This window comes from Gobio gobio (genome assembly GCF_949357685.1).
Source record: "Gobio gobio genome assembly, chromosome: 23".
Classification (NCBI taxonomy): domain Eukaryota; kingdom Metazoa; phylum Chordata; class Actinopteri; order Cypriniformes; family Gobionidae; genus Gobio; species Gobio gobio.
In genome coordinates this window covers 38,886,701-38,906,384 of record NC_137119.1, presented here as the reverse complement: position 1 = coordinate 38,906,384, position 19,684 = coordinate 38,886,701, and the positions used below count along the sequence as shown (strand labels likewise).

The following is a 19,684-nucleotide window of genomic DNA, read 5'->3' as shown; positions in this document are numbered from 1 at the left end:
TATTGCGGGGTCCAAAAGTATGAGATCACCATTGAAAATGCCTTCATTTTGCATTCTTTTCTAGTTATTTTTCTTGTTAACCATCAGCACTAGAGCTACATGAACAAAACCTGATGTATGCTCCATCATGATCTGAGAATATTTCAAATAGCAATTCGAGCTTCAGTGGAAGCAAGAATGTCTGGCCTTCTGATCTAGAAATCTGACATGAGTGTAGTAATCTGAGCTCTGTTTTCCCGTATTTAAAGCCCTTATGGAGATTCTTCTCCAAAGCACAGCACAAAAAGAAGTATTAATGTCCCCAAAGAGTTCTTTATTTTACAGTCAAAAACAGAGCAATGCCACATAAATTAGGGAAGTATCAGGTCAGGGTCATAAAATCTCCCAGATGAGTGTGTGATATTGTCAGCATCTCTATTGTTGCTCTGCAAAGGTGTGAAAGATGCACAAATGATAGCATATCTGAGATGCACTCGTCATGATTCCACATCTGGGATCTGCAGTTGAGATTTGAGGTTTTTGTCCAACAGTATTAAACTCTGTACCGCCAAACTCCTGCAGTCTGCGTCACAGTCATTCTCTGCCACATCTGTACACAATAACACATTTATCAATAACACGCCAACACATATAAACCCACAGGTTTCACAGACAAGGCTTAAGCTAGTCCCAGACTAAAATGCATGCTTGTCAATGCCATTGTTTTGTCTCAAGATGCACACCAGGGGGCGTTTTACAGAAACATCTTAACTTTAGAATCCCATCTTATTTGTTTGTTCACCATGGCAATTTCATTTAGGACAAAGGCTATTACAGAATGACATTTCTTAAGTGCATAATCTTATCTTAACTATGGATAGGAAACGGGTATTACAGAAGCATCCTAACTCGACAAAAAATCATGTCTTAACTTTAGGACAACCCCACTGGTGTCCTAACTTCAAACCTTTTTGAAATCCAACGGTAAAAATCACAGTACAAAAGCCTTTTTCGAGAGAGGGTTACATTTATTAATTATATAAGATGAAGAGCAGTGACGCTTTGATGGTGGAGATACTTTTGCTGGACCCAGAGGATGTGCTGTGCTTTGGTAAAATGCTGGTAAATAATTACAGACTCCCACGACACATTTTTTTGCGGCCAACGAGCCGTCACGGAGCATTACCGGTCGTTCACTGGCATAAAGTTGGTTTGACGCTGGATGTTCGATATTCGCAAATTTGAGGACCGTCTCTAGAGTTACAAAAGACATTGATACCTACACATTTCTAACTTCAATACCATTTGAACGGAATATGTAAAATGTGTGACATAACTGACACCTAGATGAACACTTTACAGTTGGTTTTGATACTGTAAGTCATCCCGTTCAAATGCTATTGAAGTTAGAAATGTGTATACCAATGTCGGATGTAACTTTAGAGACGGTCCCTAAATTTGCGCATATCGAACGGTTAATAATGTCAAACCAACTTACAGTTGTTCTCAATTGTTTACACACAAATACTGGTACTTGAGACACAATGACCACAACATGTAACTCATGCACCAACCGCCTGAACCAATTCTGCTAAACTACAAGCACAATTCCTGCTTTACACTCCAATACACAATTTTCTCAAAACACTACACACAATTATCTGCATTTGGCACAATTTTCATGCAGAACATCTCTTGTTTTCACAAGGAACACACTGCCATTCAAATATGCACACTGACTCTTAACATGGGCAAACACCTGTCACGCAGTTTTACAATTAGCAAACAGAGCTTTAGCATAAAAGGGCAACCGGTGAGCTCTTCTGTTTTGGAGCAGCATAGTTTTTATTTATTTGTGTTACTGTAACTGTACAGTAAATTCTTCTGTTGTTTTGTATGTACACCACTGTATGTTCAACTTTGTGTTGGTTGGGATGTACACTGTGTACATTGTTTTTGTGGGAAAAATAAAATATATTTGTTACCATGTGTGTTCTATAAAAGTATATAAACAGTATTCTCAAATATTGTACAACACATTATGTATGTACTGTCTGTAGTAAGTGTAACAATGAACCAAAAAAAAAGACCCAAGCCATTATGATGAATGGAGAAAAAGTGTTTTCCATTCATCAGTGTTCAACTGGTTCTTATAAATGTCTATTCATATGATGGTTTGTGTGTCATTTGAAAACAAAATACCGTTTTGAGAAGAAATTACATTGTTTTGAATGTAAAGTTTCATTTTGCAGGAGAATTGAGGGGTTTTGCCCATTGTGTGTGTGTTTTTTGATTTGTGTGTAGAGTTCTGAGAGTATGAGGCATGCTTTCAGAAAATGCGTGTAAACAATCGAGAAAAACTGTAATGCCAGTTCATTGTTCAAGTGACTAACGCCTTATCCTTTTCATTTCATTTTCTGCCGCACTGGAATTAAAAGCACACCGTTATTTCTCCATTTTGATTTTAGGTTTAACGTTACCTCAGAAGCAGTTTGCTTCTGACAGACCTGACATTTGATTACCGAACTCGATGGAGCGGGTTAAGATTTCCTAAGATGAGAGTTTGTAAGATAGGATAAGAATCCTAAATCAAGTTAAGATTTGCTTCTGTAATACGAAATTGTAAAAAATCCTAAATTAACTTATCATATCTTAAGTTAAGAATGTTTCTGTAATACACCCCCAGGAATGTTTTTTTCTAAGGCATGTTTATAAAAGCTACTTAAATGTCCTAACTGAACTAAGGCCTAACCCTGGCTTTATCTAAGCCGTGTCAAACCGGGTGTAAGAGTCATAAAAACACTCTCTACCTGCTAGCCAGGCTCTGGTCTCCATCAGGTCGTCACCGAGCTCTGCGAGTAAGTTCTCACCGGGCATGCTCAGAAACACAGAACAAACTGCAAACATAACGCCCCTCCTCACCATCCTACAGTCAAAGCAAGAGAGAGCATGAGATGACACGTATATGCATATGATATAATGCGTAAGGGAACACAAACTTACTGGTCAGTGTGGAAGCGCACGACCCAAACAAAATCCAGCAAAGCTCTGCCCATTTGAGATGCAACCTGACAAAAGACACCAATGTATGAGGGTATATCGCTCATAATAGGGCTGCATGATTTGAGGAAGCAGCCTTTACTGTGAACCGAGACACTGAAAACACGTGCGGATCATGAGCTGCTGATGTGTAAAACAACACAGTGCCACGCTTCACTCTGAAAGACGCAGTGCATATATTCATTTAATTTGCAGCTTTTGCAATTTGATAAATCACTCTAAATCCATATTGCAATTATGTTTATGGTTTTATGGCAATTCATTATGCAGCCCTGAAATTAAAGGGTTAGTTCACCCAAAAATGAAAATTCTGTCATTAATTACTCACCCTCATGTCGTTGGACACCCGTAAGACCTCCGTTCATCTTCAGAACACAACTGAAGATATTTTTGTTGAAAGCTGATGGCTGAGAAAGGCTTCAGATAGGCCTCCATTGGCATTCAGTACATTTACACTCCCAAGACGCATAAAAGGCACTTAAAACGTTGTTACAAAGTCCATCTCACCACAGTGGCTCTACAATAATTTTACGATGCGACGACAATAGTTTTTGTGCGCAAAAAAAAATCAGAATAACACCTTTATCCAACTTGTTCTTGTCTTCCGTGTGTGCCTCCACGACGCATGCGCGAGAATATGACGCAGATCCGGCGTTCGGGAATCCATGAAATGCACACTTTAACTCCATTTTGAGAACTACGCTGAGACCTAAAGCACGATCAATGTAGAATTCAACAGCTTAGATACGCGCGTCTTCCTCTGCTTGTAAACAAATCGCTTCGTCCGAACGCCGGATCTGCGTCATATTCTCGCGCATGCGTCGTGGAGGCACACACGGAAGACAAGAACAAGTTGGATAAAGGTGTTATTTTGATTTTTTTTCACGCACAAAAACTATTGTCGTCGCTTCGTAAAATTATTGTAGAGTCACTGTGGTGAGATGGACTTTGTAACGACGTTTTAAGTGCCTTTTATGGGTCTTGTGTGTGTAAATGTACTGAATGCCAATGGAGGCCTATCTGAAGCCTTTCTCAGCCATCAGCTTTCAACTGAAATATCTTCATTTGTGTTCCGAATATGAACGGAGGTCTTACGGGTGTCCAACGACATGAGGGTGAGTAATTAATGACAGAATTTTCATTTTTGGGTGAAATAACCCTTTAAGACTTTGTTGTTAATTTATTTAAATGGCATTCTATAATACCGCTCATACCATTTCTTCAGTATGTGCACTAAAACCCAATGATCTACATCATGTTCCAAAAGGTGCAGTAAGCATTGCATACTATGTTGGAAGACTGTATTCAGCAATGCAATGTGCTTGATAATAACTGCATTCATTTCCAAAATGATACCTGGATGCATGTGTCTTATTGTGTAATGCATATTGTGTTTGTGTATTCTTTTACGGGTGCATTGATGGCCAGGTGCATGAGCAGCCCAAGTGTGTGCAGCAGCCTTCCTAGCACCAGATGATCACCCCCCATAAGGTCAAAGGTCACCTGCGGCCTATAAGAGACATGAAACCATAGCAATAATGTAAGCAAGCGCTTATTTATTTAGCACTATTCTAGATTACTGTCACATAGTCCTTCACAATATTGAACCACTAAGAGACCTGTCATAGTTCCTGAGCAGTGGGAAGAAGAAAAATCCAGCGACTGGAGCATAACGATTGGGAACAGCTTTGGCGGGTTGAGTCCCACCCTGAGCAGAACAAACAAAACGCATTATTAGCCATCCAATCACTGTTGATGTGTAATAAACACCTTTCTGAGGCCGTCTCACCTTGCTAATTCGTCTGGTTTTGCTCTGGATCCTTTTTTCCACGATCTGCCGCCAGTGTGTGATGTCAGCACACTGCTCTAAAGATGTTACTGCAGTGATTGGCTGGGCTCCAGCGTGCTTATTCCCGATTGGCTCAGACAGTTCCTGGGCAGAGAGAGCCAGGACCTGAAGAGTAGAGGTGTTAGTTTAGTGGTTGAGAATCAGGGATGTGAACAAAGGTTACAGGTTCAGTCCTGAAGTGTTGACAATCTTGTTCCATCACCACTGCTCACACAATCCAATGACTGGTCTTTGTTTGACCACTTTGAGATTACGGTCATTGGCCACTTGGTTGGTCGATTAAGTTATGAAATGTTCTGGCAGTTTTGTCATTAGATGCTGGTGGACGACCAACAGAGGTTTTCTAGTGAATAATGTCAATATCTGGATAGCAAAACAGACTAAATAATGTTAAGATATGATAAAACAATGCTTTCAATAAATGACAATTAATTTGAAATAATATTTACTATATTTTAATATTTATAATATAAACTCTTTAATTAAATTATTTCTAATCCATTGACAAAGCTTTTTTATAACTTACGCATACATGGCCATAAATTATCTCTAGATTATAATCATTTTCTGTTGTCAATTATTTAGAAATGCTTTTAAAGGAATTTTGAATAAAAATGAGTCAAATATTTGTACACCTCATTTGGCTCATCAAGGCTGCATGTATTTGGTCAAAAATACAGTAAAATCACTAATATTGTGAAGTATTATTACAATTTAAAATAAATGTTTTCTATTGTAATATATTTTAAAATGACATTTATTCCTGTGATCAAAGCTGAATTTTCAGCATCATAACCCCAGTCTTCAGTGTCACATGATCCTTCAGAAATCATTCTGATATGATGATCAAGAAACATTTATGATTATTATCAATGTTGAAAACAGTAATTAAACCGTAATTAAAACCCTTAATGGTTAACCTAATCTAACATTTAACTATCATTACAAACATATGAATTATGAATATAAATATGGTATTTTAGGATGAAAGTATGTCAGTTGTCTGTGTGCATTCATTTTGACATTAGTCTGACCTCCAGAATGTCCAGTCTCTGTCTCAAGCTGTAGTTGAGAGAGTAGAACTCTGTCGTCCAATAATCTACAACCTACAGAGAGGGAAAATGGTCACTTCCATATGCATCTATGTGGAGCTGAGCTGTTTGTGATCATCTGTCTGATGTCTGACCGGTTTTATGTCTGTAACAGTGAGGGCCACCATGGCGTTCTGCCGGAGTGTGTGGAAGCGCGGTGTGTTGTACCTGTCCTCCAGGTGGAGCAGCACTTTACTGAACTGCACACTGACCTACACCACATAAACACAGACAAACCAATGAGTAATGATACACACAAGAGCTTCAGTCATTTAAAGTCTGCTGGGATGACCTCTGACCTCTTGTGTGGCCTTCACGTTCTTCCTAAGAAGAGAGTCCAACACTTGCAGAGTGAGTTCAACTCTGTCGGCATCATCAGACGACATCAACGCTGCAAAAACATACGGCCGATACAACATTTTTTTAATAAAATATTCACAGATAAAATGAGAATTAAAATTAGATTGTTCTTTGATTGCAGGGTTATCATCATTAATTACAGCTAAAACTATTGAAATTTTTTTTAAATTGAAACAAAGCTGAAAAACAAATATTAATATTAGGTGAAATTTTGTTGACTAACTGGAAATAAAATCAATAAAAACGTAACTAAAACTAAAATACTAATACATTACATACTCACACACAATATATACACACACATATCTTATATAAACAAAAACTATTTTTAACTACGTGTGTGTGTGGTTTAAGGTTTTGTAAGCATATTCTGTAGTTTAAAAAATTTTTTTTAAATAAAACGTGCAAAATTGTGCCCACATAATGTTTGGCCAGGCTGTCATACAAAATAAATTATTCATAAACAAGAGAGAACCAACAAAATATTAATAACTGATTATGTTTTAATAAATGCATACTTTTTTTCTGTGAGTTTTTTGTATTTCTATGCATTTTTGCATAGTAAAATAAAACCTGTAGCTGTAAGTTTACCTTTTTTGCCAAATATATTTTGTCAGATATTCCCTCATATTTAAAATATATAAAATATCTTTATATAAAATAGATGAACAATAGTGGTAATAACAATATATAAATAATACTAATAAACTAAACCCATATAGCAATATTTAAAAACTAATACATTTGACAAAAGCACATAACAAAATTGCTTAAAATGTAACTAAAAAAAAAAAAAAAAATTACATTCAAAATATTAATAAAAACTATAATAGTATGTAAATAATTCTAAAAATGATTTTAGATATATTTTAGATCACCTTCCAGGCAGTCCCTGACATAACGCGGCGGAGCTGATTTCTTCTTCTCCTGATCAGCTGACATGTCATATGGAGTCAGATCATCATCACTTAAAAAAGAACAGTGATGTTGTTAAAAGATAAATGTCATTAGTGAGAGAGGTACAGTTCTTATGTGTTTTTGGGCTAGTGTAGACGTACCTGTCCAGTTCAGAATCACTCCCGTGACCCGGCTCGGACGTCACTGACTGACCTGCTGAACCCTGAACTCTGGGCTCTGGCTGGAGACTGGAACAAAGTGCAAGTCATACAGATGTCACATATACCATATGTTCCAGAAAATATGTTGCACTTGGTCAAAATTGCATTGTCAGAAAAAAAAAGTCACATTTTATTATTACATAATAATTTTCCTGCATTGAATTTTTTTTGGCGGCCGCCAACACAAATTTTTGTCCCGCCAAAGCCTTATTTGATGAGTTATTGTGATTTATGAGTGTAGAATAGAGGACTGTTGCACTTGTGATAAGGCCGTGTTAACTGAGTGACAGAGAACGAGCAGAGAGCTCCTCCCCCGCGCGCGCGCACTCTCCCTCTCTGTCTATGTCTTCTCATATTTCACATATTGGCTCATATTTCACATATTAATCAAAATCAAAAGGTCGGAAGACGGAATCCATGTTGCACGTGCCGCATTCGGACAATTTTTTACTTGAATTACCGCTGGGTGTGCGCTTAAAAAGCGTTGACTCTTCTCTGACCAGCTGGCATAAACCATACTTTCAATAAACGGGTGAAAACTTTATATTCAGTTAATAAGGGTTTTCTGTATTGACAAATCTTTCGCGATTCTCTAACAGATAGGGATTCTGTTACGCGTCTGCTTATGTCTGATTCGCGAACCAATGGCTCCTTACCGAATCATTTTAACGACTGGTTAGAACAACTGATCTGTCTAACACTCAGGGTTCCTACACAATTTTCATTTCAAAATTCCATACTTTTCCAGACTCGAATTTCCAGACTTCCTACAGATTTTTACGACCATATTTAACTTGTTCTGATAAAATGTTTTCAAATTCAACTGCTAACAAGTGTTACATTCTAAAGATTTAGTATTGGCGTTTTTGCCTTTTATTAGGATAGGAAAGTAGCTAGACAGGAAGTAAGGTGGGAGAGAGAGGGGGGCGGGATTGGGAAAAGTTCATGAGGCAGGACTCGAACTCGGGTCTCCCGAAGCACTACATGGCGACACATTTACCCACAATGCTATCGGCACCGACAAGTATGTTACACTCCGAGTCAAAACCTCTATGTAGGCTATCTAATATTTAGAAATCCTATATTAAAATATTGCCTTTTGTGACCTTAACGATCAAAATGCTAAATCAGTCAATTTTTTTAAAGGGAAATTCATTTACCCAAAAATGTAATTTCTATCCTAATTTACTTACCCTCATGTCATTCTAAACTAATAAGACTTTTGTTAATCTTGGAAAAATTGGACACATGAAGATATTTAAAGGATTAGTTCACCTCAAAATGAAAATTTCCTAATCATTTACTCACCCCAATGCCATCCAAAATGACACCAAAATTGCTCAAAAACTTAATTTATCTTTCATTGAAGAAAGCAAGTCATGGATATCTTGGATGGCATTGAGGTGAGTAAATGATTAGGACATTTTCATTTTGGGGTGAACAAGTCCTTTAATAAAGGGACTGAAATCTCTCAGATTTAAAATATTAAAAATGTTAATATGATAAAGTCTTATGGTTTTGAAAGACATGGGGGTGAATAAATGACATTTTCATTTTGGGTGTACTATTCCTTTAAGAACTCCACCATCAACTCTGTTTTATCCTAAAACCCAACTTGCTTTCTCAAACTACAAAGTGCTGTGTTAACCACTGTTGAACTGAGGAAAGGAAGGAACACACAGGTCTGACCTTTACTGCCATAGCTAGGCTACAAGTTTTTCATTCATTGAAAAAAACGATTGTGTATATATTTATTATATACACATTTAGAAATTCTTAATTTTATATTTAGAAAATGAAATGGGGACAATAGTCTGGAAACATAAATATTTTTCCATACTCTGATTTATTTTTTCCATACTTTTCCAGACCTGGAAATTACTCAAATCAAATTTCCATACTTTTCCAAACCCCGTAGGAACCCTGAACACTAAACTAACGAATCAGTTTATTAATTTACTCAGAACACCTCTGAAATGAGAACACAAGTGTGCACACACCCCATTTAGCAAGAGTGGATAGTAAGAATTAGTTTAATCATCCACAGTCATTCAGCTTATTTATGTTCACAATGTGTAGTGAAATATAATTTAGTGTCGACTGGAGTTAGGTGAGACCAGAACAAAGTCGTTAGCTAGCTGATAATTTTACTAAATTGTATATGGAAGAAAATTAGGCTATTTGTTAATTTTTAAATGCTACTTTTTAATATTGATATGATTATACCAAAACAATTATCAGTAAATGAGGATCAAAAGAAACAAAAATCAAGGTAGAGATCATACATAATATCAGATGTCAAAATAAGATAAGCAAAAATTACAAACGGTTTCTTTGCTTTTATTTAAAATGTCAGTATTGTGCTCACAGATCACGTAGGTAGAGTACTTTTTTTACTGTGTGTGTGGATGACCATGTCTGTCATGTCTGTCAGCCACCACCGAAGACCATTTTTGACCCAGGAAAAACCCTGATTTGCAAATATTAAACACTATAAACGAGTATTTTAGTTACCCTCACGCCACAACAAATCCTTCAAATACAACTGCATAACATAATACAAATTTATTCAAATAAACTTGGGCTCACATACCTCTCATTCGGTGCGAATATGCATGTTTTGCATGTATTCGTTTCAGTTTTGCTGTAAATTAAGGCCTTGCATTTCTAAAGAATGCCACAATATACTATACAATATTTTTCTGTTGAGAAAACTGTTAAATAAGATGTGTTGCATAGTCATGGGATTATAAGTTACTAACATTTCAGATACGACTAATATACCAGAAAATGCGTTAAAAACAAAATACTCAATGATGTGGTGTGTGCGCTTTTACCTGCTGGAGACATCAGGCTGATGTTCCTCGTCGTCCTCAACAGATGGAGCCTCCATCAATGACTTCAGCTCTCTGACCTCCTCATCCGGCTCATACTGACACAGAACAACAGCTTCATTAGCAGTAAATCAAGATCTCAACTTCACAGTTGTAATGATGGGCACATCTAAAACTTTTGCTTGCTGCAAATATGCAAGATGCTTACAGGTTCATCACCACAAGAGGTTTTCATTGGCTGTGTCAGAAATCGCCCCCTATACCCTTAAATAGGGCATTATTTGAAGGGACAGCCATTTGTAGTGGTGTCCGAAACCATAGTGGACGTTATCGAGAGCACTCATTGAATCTCACAATTCACCGCAATAATGAGTGTACAACCGACTCAAAGGCTGGAGAATACCCATAATGCACCAAGAAAGTCGTGTCGGATGAATTCCTGTGTCTGACCAGAAAATGGCGCCCACAGCTGAATCAATCATCCATTAAAGGGGCACTTCAGCGCTGGGAAGATGAATGTGTATTTAAACTGGGTCATTTATGTAGTAGAAATGTGAAATTATTTTTGAATTTGGTGCCTTCTAGACTGAGAAAAGACAGAAAATTTATTTTGTCTCATGTGGATGAAAGACAACAACTCCCAGAATGCACTTGCTTCACTGCTCAACGAGGCCACTCCCAAAGCCACGGATACTGGTTATAGCTTGCCCACCATGACACCGCCCACGTTGACGATATTTGCATCATCGGAGGATTTTTTTCCAGAAATAAAATGCCTAAATCTCTCGTCTCAGGGGGATATGAGGGAGGGAAAGTACCATAATTCAAATATACTACTGGGTTTCTACTGATACAAAGCTTAATGCTAATCGCTGAAGTAACCCTTTAATTTTACAAACCGCTGGTCAAATGTGGCCACAGTGTAATATCATACAGGTATAAATTGCTTTTTAATTGATTATTAAATTGTTTATCATGCTAGTTTCAATGGCAGAGTTTAAGATAAATATTTGTATTACTACTGGAGCTGGCAGTTTGCTACGTTTCAAATGATTATTAATCAGCACAAACTATGCAAATCCTTCAAGTGGTGTGAGTAATGTAGGGACCCGTGAATGAGGGTATAGGGGGGGGGGGTTTCCAAACACAGCAATTGTTAAAAAAATATATATGTTTAAAGGACTGAATGTCTCACCTGGAATTTTAATTGTGATCCAGATGTGTCCAATTTGTGGCTAAGACACTCGCCCACGACCATACCCATCCGACGAATACGCACAATATTGCTATCTAGACGACACTGGACACCTCCCAGCATGCACTGCAGCATCTCTGTTGAACAGAAAACCTCATAATACACTAGAAAGTAGCCATTAAAAGTCTACTAGGTCTACAAGTCTGCTTGGTAAGTGGGAAAATAACTTTATTTGAGATCTATACAAACACTTGTGCATTACCTTGTCGTAGTTCTTGTATTTCAGAATCGCTGAGCAAAGCCACACACAGCAGTAAAGCTTTACTGACGTACAGCTGCTGTTCCACAGACGTGTGTTTCACGGCACTGCTGTTACACCACACCTGACACACACTCCGGAGGACCTACACACACACTTCTCATTAAGCAACTTCATTTCATACAAAAATGACTTGTTTGCACAATTATAGAAAAACACAGTAGATCATCACACCTGTTTCAGCAGCATCCGGCGCTCCGAATCCAGAGCCAAATAACCAAGAACAGACTTTAACAACTGAGTCTGAGGTCAAGGGTTACGGAGAGAACGAGAGAGAGAGAGACAGGAAAATAAGAAATGTCAATGTTATGCAAATAAAGAACGTCATTCTTATTAACCTCATGCATATGTACACTATCGTTCCAAAGTTTGTGGGCAGTAAGATTTATTTTAAAGAAATTAATGGTTTTATTCAGCAAGGACGCATTTTTAAATATATTAAAATAGAAAAATATTATTTTGATTCATAATAATATTTCATAGTATTACTGTATTTTAATCAAACAAATATAGCCTTGGTGAGCAGAAGAGACAATAAAAAAATCTTAGCAACCCCAAACTTTTGAACAGTAGAGTAAGTTATGCTTTAAAATGGAGAAATTATGGTATCATTTTGAGTTATGATGTAAATATGAAGGTACTGAATAATTACCATATTCATATACCATGACATTTACACCAGGATCTTATAGATATTACTTTAGTAAATGTTGTAAAAGGTAGCATTCTTGTTTGTTATTAATATGTTCTGCATTTAGAGACATTTAATATTTCATTTTGCCACTCACTGGGTGCTGATACTGCTGCAATAACAGTTTATGAGTGAGAACAAACTGCGCTTTCTTATTGGTCACCACCAGGTTTCCCATAAGCCTGGAAGCAGCAGCTGCCCTGAAACACACACTTGAGTTAGAGTCGACTAACAAACAACTAATTCATTACTGCTATTAACCTCCTCTCCGGTATCAAACACACTCTCTTACCCACTGAGACAGCGTATGAGTCCCGTGATGACACACTCCGTGCACCTTTCTGGAACGTTCTCCAGTAGTCTCTGTGTCACGCGCTGCCAAAGCGGGTCCACACGGGTCAGAGACGAGAGCCGAGGGGCCAGTATTTCAAACATCTGAGCTACAAAAACATGCACACAGAAACTGATGCAAACTGACATATAATACAGTGGAAATATGAAAATAAATCAGTTTCACTCCAATCAGCGCAGCAAACCAACAAAAGTTAAAAAAAAGAAACTTACAGCTGTGTCCTTGAATGCACACTTTCCCCAAAACCTGAGCCACAAACCCGAGAGAGCAGTCCTGTCCCGCTATACCAGAGAGATACACGTGAGTGAGGCAAAATGAGACAAATATGAAAAAAAATGCAGTGGCTGCAACGACGCATTAAAATATGCAGTGGTCGCAACGACGCATTAAAATATGCAGTGGTCGCAATGACGCATTTAAATATGCAGTGGTCGCAATGATGCATTAAAATATGCAGTGGTCGCAACGACGCATTAAAATATGCAGTGGTCGCAACGACGCATTAAAATATGCAGTGGTCGCAACGACGCATTAAAATATGCAGTGGTCGCAACGACGCATTAAAATATGCAGTGGTCGCAATGATGCATTAAAATATGCAGTGGTCGCAACGATGCATTAAAATATGCAGTGGTCACAACAATGCATGAAAATATGCAGTGGTCGCAACGACGCATTAAAATATGCAGTGGTCGCAACAACGCATTAAAATATGCAGTGGTCGCAATGATGCATTAAAATATGCAGTGGTCGCAATGATGCATTTAAATATGCAGTGGTCGCAACAACGCATTAAAATATGCAGTGGTCGCAATGATGCATTAAAATATGCAGTGGTCGCAATGATGCATTAAAATATGCAGTGGTCGCAATGATGCATTTAAATATGCAGTGGTCGCAACAACGCATTAAAATATGTAGTGGTCGCAACAATGCATTAAAATATGCAGTGGTCGCAATGACGCATTAAAATATGCAGTGGTCGCAATGATGCATTAAAATATGCAGTGGTCACAACAATGCATGAAAATATGCAGTGGTCGCAACAACGCATTAAAATATGCAGTGGTCGCAACGACGCATTAAAATATGCAGTGGTCGCAATGATGCATTAAAATATGCAGTGGTACAACGATGCATTAAAATATGCAGTGGTCGCAATGATGCATTAAAATATGCAGTGGTACAACGATGCATTAAAATATGCAGTGGTCGCAATGACGCATTAAAATATGCATATTTTAATGCTGCATTTAATATGCAGTGGTCACAAAGATGCATGAAAATATGCAGTGGGCGCAACGATGCATGAAAATATGCAGCGGTCACAACAATGCATGAAAATATGCAGTGGTCGCAATGACGCATTTAAATATGCAGTGGTCGCAATGACGCATTTAAATATGCATTGGTCGCAATGACGCATTTAAATATGCAGTGGTCGCAATGATGCATTAAAATATGCAGTGGTCGCAACGACGCATTAAAATATGCAGTGGTCGCAACGACGCATTAAAATATGCAGTGGTCGCAACGACGCATTAAAATATGCAGTGGTCGCAACGACGCATTAAAATATGCAGTGGTCGCAATGATGCATTAAAATATGCAGTGGTCACAATGACGCATAAAAATATGCACATTTTAATGCTGCATTTAATATGCAGTGGTCACAATGACGCATTAAAATATGCAGTGGTCGCAAAGATGCATTTAATATGCAGTGGTCACAAAGATGCATTTAATATGCAGTGGTCACAATGACGCATGAAAATATGCAGTGGGCGCAACGACGCATATTAAAATATGCAGTTGTCACAACAATGCATGAAAATATGCAGTGGGCACAATGATGCATTAAAATATGCAGTGGTACAACGATGCATTAAAATATGCAGTGGTCACAATGACGCATTAAAATATGCAGTGGTCGCAATGACGCATTAAAATATGCATATTTTAATGCTGCATTTAATATGCAGTGGTCACAACGATGCATTAAAATATGCAGTGGTCACAACAATGCATGAAAATATGTGGTGGTCGTAATGACGCATTTAAATATGCAGTGGTCGCAATGACGCATTAAAATATGCAGTGGGCACAATGATGCATTAAAATATGCAGTGGGCACAATGATGCATTAAAATATGCAGTGGTACAACGATGCATTAAAATATGCAGTGGTCACAACGATGCATTAAAATATGCAGTGGTCGTAATGACGCATTTAAATATGCAGTGGTCGCAATGACGCATTTAAATATGCAGTGGTCGCAATGACGCATGAAAATATGCAGTGGTCGCAATGACGGATTAAAATATGCAGTGGTCGCAATGACGGATTAAAATATGCAGTGGTCGCAATGACGGATTAAAATATGCAGTGGTCGCAATGACGCATTAAAATATGCAGTGGGCACAACGACGCATTAAAATATGCAGTGGGCACAACGACGCATAAAAAATGCAGTGGTCGCAACGACGCATTAAAATATGCAGTGGGCACAACGATGCATTAAAATTATGCGTTTCCTTTATTGACAATTATTTGAGCCCTGAACACGTGCGCTACCTCTGAGAGCGTGGCATGTCTTCTCCAGTGTGTCCAGTATGCTGGTGGCCAGCAGTGGGTAGTACTGCTGTGGCAGGAAGGCGTCAGGTGTGTTTGTGTGCAGATGGTTGGAGGTGATGGAGGGTAAAGCTGCCAGGTGGCCAATGATGGTCTCTCTTAGCTGGGGAGTGTCTGAATAGGATCCACCTCCGTCACACCTGGACCACAGCAACACCTGGAGACGAGCAGCAGAGAGGAACTTCTCCAACACGGACACACATCGCTCCAGACCTGCACTCTCACTGTGTGTGTAAGAGACAGAACACAACAGTATATCATACAAACCTGTCCATTAAAGGCAATGAATAAAGGATGTCTTAGACAGGCAGAAAGCCCTTGATGTCTCTCACACACCCCGTGGAGCTGATGGTGTCCAGCAGAAGCTGAAGTGTTTGGTCCGGTGGACCCCTGAGGAAGATCTCATCCCAGAGCCTCTTGATCTCATCATCACGCGACCTGTTGAACCAGTGCGAGCTCTGCGCGCTCACCAGCACCTGAAGTGCGCGCGTGTAGTGTTTGCGCGTGAACTCGCCGTCCTCCAGGTAGTGCGTGAGTGTGCGCAGCGCGTGCACGATCTCCCCAGAGTCTCGTGAGCTGGAGAGTGTCCTCAGACAGGAGCCCACCTGCAGCCGGACCTCGGTACCAGCGGACCCCATGACGTCAGGTCAAAAAACAGGTGTTTGGCTGGAGATCCAGGTTAATCCAACATCACTTTAACAACATAATATGCAAAATGTCACTGTGTGCATTCGGCAGTTAAACTCATATCCGGATCATACGCTCTATGCCAAATAATCATAAATTAATAAATAAGATGAAACCATTGATTTACATTAACCTAAGCATCAGAGCTGCAGAACTACAAACTTCATAGGATAACCAAATTCACCCTTTTATGAATACCAAAAAAAATTATATACATAGAATAATATAGTTAAAGCGCCTCCTGCTTTCAGTTTGCTGAAGGTTTAAACTTTAAAGTCATTCGGTTTTAGCAAAATATGAAATAACTCGCAGCATCAGTCGTGTTGACAAACCCTCGTGATTGCGCTCTAATGCGTGTCCGTGTAGATGCAGATAGCCAGGACAAAGGTTCCTATCCGCAACCATACGTTTATTCCACAATAGTTCGCTAGATGGGGCAACAGGACATGACGTTAACCTTCTTAGAACCACATCACGAAATGGACTGTAAATCTTTTTTGAATAAATGTTGCACGTCAATTCATTGTTAATCACCTTTTATTCTATTCTATTAATTTATTATATTATATTATATTATATTATATTATTATTATATTATATTTATTCTATTCTATTAATTCTATTCTATTCTATTAATTCTATTATATTATAATTAATTATATTATATTATATTTATTATATTATATTAATTATATTATATTTATTATATTCTATTAATTATATTATATATTATATTTTATATTATATTATATTATATTATATTAATTATATTATATTATGTTGTTTAACATTGCTGGAAAGCGCTTCGTTCACGGCTGTATTTATAAAAAAAATGTAAATGTGCTACATATATAAAAATACAATTTAAATTTTAAATGTATTGCACAAAGTTCATCAACAATAAGTTAATCAATCCTTATAAAAGCATATTTGTTCTCCCACAACTGAATAGCACTTCAAAACAATCCTTTTTTAATTTCTACAAAATAAGAGGATCATAAAAAAAAATGGATGTTATTTTTTATTTAGTGCGGTCCTGAATAAGATATTTTATATAAAAGATGTCTTGTGGTCTATATGTAAACATCTTTTATGTAATAAATCTTATTAAGGACAGTATAATAATAAAAAAAATAGCATGCACTTTTAATGATCTCAGTTAAGTGTATATAAACAACTGTGTGTGTGTGTGCATATATCTCAATCAGGCATAACATTATGACCACCTTCCTAATATTCTATGATGGGGCATTCAAATAGGATTGAATAAAACAGAACCCATGTGATTGTTATGAAAGTAAGCAACTATTCAAGTCATAGTTTTAATATAAAAGTGTCTGGTTATAAATAACATAGGCCTAGAGTCTACAGGGTCAGATTATTTGCCTTTGAAATGAGCTACATTGTTGTTTTACCTCTTACCATTTTATTGTCATGTATCCATTTGCACAAATGTTGAATATTCAAAAAAGTACATGCAGTATGTTCTAGTCTGTGTGTTTTAAGTGTAAATATACAGTGTAAAATTCTATTATATTCGTGTTTGATGTGCATGGCTCACACAATGAAGCAAAACATCCACAAAATAAATTATTTGCACTTAATTTATTGGTGACTAATTTTTTCTTTTCACTTTTCATCCTTCATACAATTATTTGAAAGACCCCGAACAGTAAAAGATACATCTTAGTGGGGCATCTTCAAAAGAAAGCAAAACATTCAACAGAAGACAATACTGATATCTCTCATTTATACAGTAACCTTAACAATTAGAGTAAACATTTTTACAATTGTATCCTTCATTACAAGGAGTCCCTTCAGTCATATTTTTCTTTTGTATTAACAACTATTTATAACTATTATTAGTCTTTTAAAGTCTAAGTGGCAAGCAGAACTCCTTCTAAGCGGTGAAATGTTTGTCTTTGGACATATCTTAAATCATATACAACAGCTGTTTTACATCAGACAGATCAAGAGCAGTAGATTCAGATCTTCCATTATTGTCTCTGTGAGGAAATTAAGGAACGAAACAGCCGGCAGCAAATGCACACGCACGCGCGCGCGCACCCAAAGTTCACAGAAGCAAGGTTCACGCGCTTTAATGCCTGTGAGGAGGCAGAATCGTCCTCAAATGTTCTCCAGCATCGTCTTGTATGAAGAACTGATCGGACGAGTTTCCGCTCCGCGATAAAACCGAAATACATCAGTCGGAAAAGAAACAACATAATGTGAACTGCAGCGTGCTTTTCCACAACCCAAAAAGAAGAAAGGAGGAGGATTGAGTCTCATCTTTCATTTAAACCTCTCCAAAAAGGTTTGAAGTGAAAATCAAACATGCTCGTCCCAGATGAGAGGAATGTCCATTCAAAATGGCGCGCCGTGAAAAGACGAAAAGAGATCGATCATGTGGAAGACAAAATGAAACTCATTTCCTGCCGTCCATAAAAATAGGATTCCAAGAACGAAAGATACAAACGTTATAGTTTGATATTTACATCCAAAATCATCAGAGAGAGAGAGAGAGAGAGTTTTGAAAATGCAGAAATGAAGCAAAGTTTTTTTTTCCGCGTTAAAGGTTTTCGACTCCGTCAACGGCTCGATTTCCCTTCAGTGCTCGTGTCCGCTTCTTTTTCCCGCCAACACTGATAAAACAGCATCACCTTATTTTTCTTTTAAACAATTTAAATAGTAAAACAATAGTTCCTTAAAATAAAATAAATCAGAGTGCAATGAACATTTCCAGTGTGTTTTGAAAGAGTCTTTTCTAGAGAAAATCAATTTTTGGGGGGGGGGGGGGGAATAATCCAGGACAGGAGGCGGCAGATGAATATCCTCAGTGAGAAACTGCGCAGGACCCATTACCTTACCCACAATGCAACACGGCAAACTCCCTTGGTGGGGATCGGCCTCGATCCTTTTCGTTCCGCATCATCATCGTAATAAATAAGAATTTGAAAGAAAACAACATTCAGCAAAAACTCGTTTAGGAGCTGAATTGTCCGCACACGCTCAACCCTCAGGTCAGCAAATGTCCCTCACATGGGCTAACGGTGGGACTGCTTTACCCAGAATTACACTGGCAACTTAAACTACTTTCTTACGCTGAAATTCAAGTTATGAATCATGAACATACATATACAGAGAAAGGGAACGGGCGCCTCAATCCCAAAACTCAGGGAAGTCACAGGAACCAGAAGACAGGGCCGATCACTCACACACTCTCACTCACACACACACACACAGTGCTATGGATTATTAAATAATTTGATCAACATAGTGATTGTATTCTTCACTTCCTCTCCAGACCCATTCAATACGCCTCTCCCATGTCAGTTCGTCGTCATGCCGATTATTTGACCTCCAGGATGGAGGGGTTGGACTCCATGATGGCGACGATGATGCGGTCGATGTAGTCCTGCAGACGGAAGTTGATCTCCTCCTGTTTGTGGATGGCCTCCATCAGCTGTACACACACACACACACACGAAATATCACCAAGCGTTGGCATTTAAAGCAG

At 38.0% G+C, this 19,684-nt stretch overlaps 2 protein-coding genes across 6 annotated transcripts in view; both read right to left on the bottom strand.

Moving 5' to 3' along the window:
* Positions 1–293: 293 nt before the first annotated feature.
* Positions 294–16,535, bottom strand: telo2 (TEL2, telomere maintenance 2, homolog). 4 transcript variants are annotated; one of them, XM_079806650.1, is made up of 21 exons: positions 16,383–16,535; positions 15,817–16,173; positions 15,424–15,704; positions 13,061–13,129; positions 12,789–12,936; positions 12,594–12,696; positions 11,980–12,048; positions 11,749–11,890; positions 11,487–11,623; positions 10,295–10,389; positions 7,398–7,484; positions 7,218–7,306; positions 6,279–6,370; positions 6,075–6,191; positions 5,923–5,994; positions 4,829–4,993; positions 4,659–4,747; positions 4,450–4,549; positions 2,983–3,047; positions 2,790–2,905; positions 294–589 (listed from the first exon to the last, which is right to left on the bottom strand). In XM_079806650.1, the coding sequence occupies exons 2-21, from the start codon at positions 16,116–16,118 to the stop codon at positions 477–479; spliced, it is 2,451 nt and encodes an 816-aa protein (XP_079662776.1). In that variant the 5' UTR covers positions 16,119–16,173; positions 16,383–16,535; the 3' UTR covers positions 294–476. The 4 variants fall into 4 exon arrangements, with proteins under 4 accessions (XP_079662776.1, XP_079662775.1, XP_079662777.1 ...); XM_079806649.1 differs by having other exon boundaries at positions 16,500–16,531; XM_079806651.1 differs by having other exon boundaries at positions 16,478–16,527.
* A 1,222-nt stretch (positions 16,536–17,757) lies between these two features.
* The window catches only part of rab11fip3 (RAB11 family interacting protein 3 (class II)), a 52,186-nt gene continuing 50,259 nt past the window's right edge, over positions 17,758–19,684 (bottom strand). For both annotated transcript variants that reach the window (XM_079806647.1, XM_079806648.1), the window contains one exon: positions 17,758–19,630. In XM_079806647.1, coding sequence (XP_079662773.1) covers positions 19,517–19,630 — 114 coding nt within the window. In that variant the 3' untranslated portion in view covers positions 17,758–19,516. The remainder of the gene's footprint in view (positions 19,631–19,684) is intronic.

Bases quoted from the DNA above. Each gene is read 5' to 3' on its own strand.
- telo2 (XM_079806650.1), bottom strand. From the start codon at position 16,118: ATGGGGTCCGCTGGTACCGAGGTCCGGCTGCAGGTGGGCTCCTGTCTG. The intron at 12,049-12,593 runs GTGAGTGGCAAA...CCTTGACCTCAG, and splicing joins TGCAGCAGTATCAGCACCCA to ACTCAGTTGTTAAAGTCTGT. The intron at 10,390-11,486 runs GTGAGACATTCA...GTTCTGTGTCAG, and splicing joins GATCACAATTAAAATTCCAG to TATGAGCCGGATGAGGAGGT.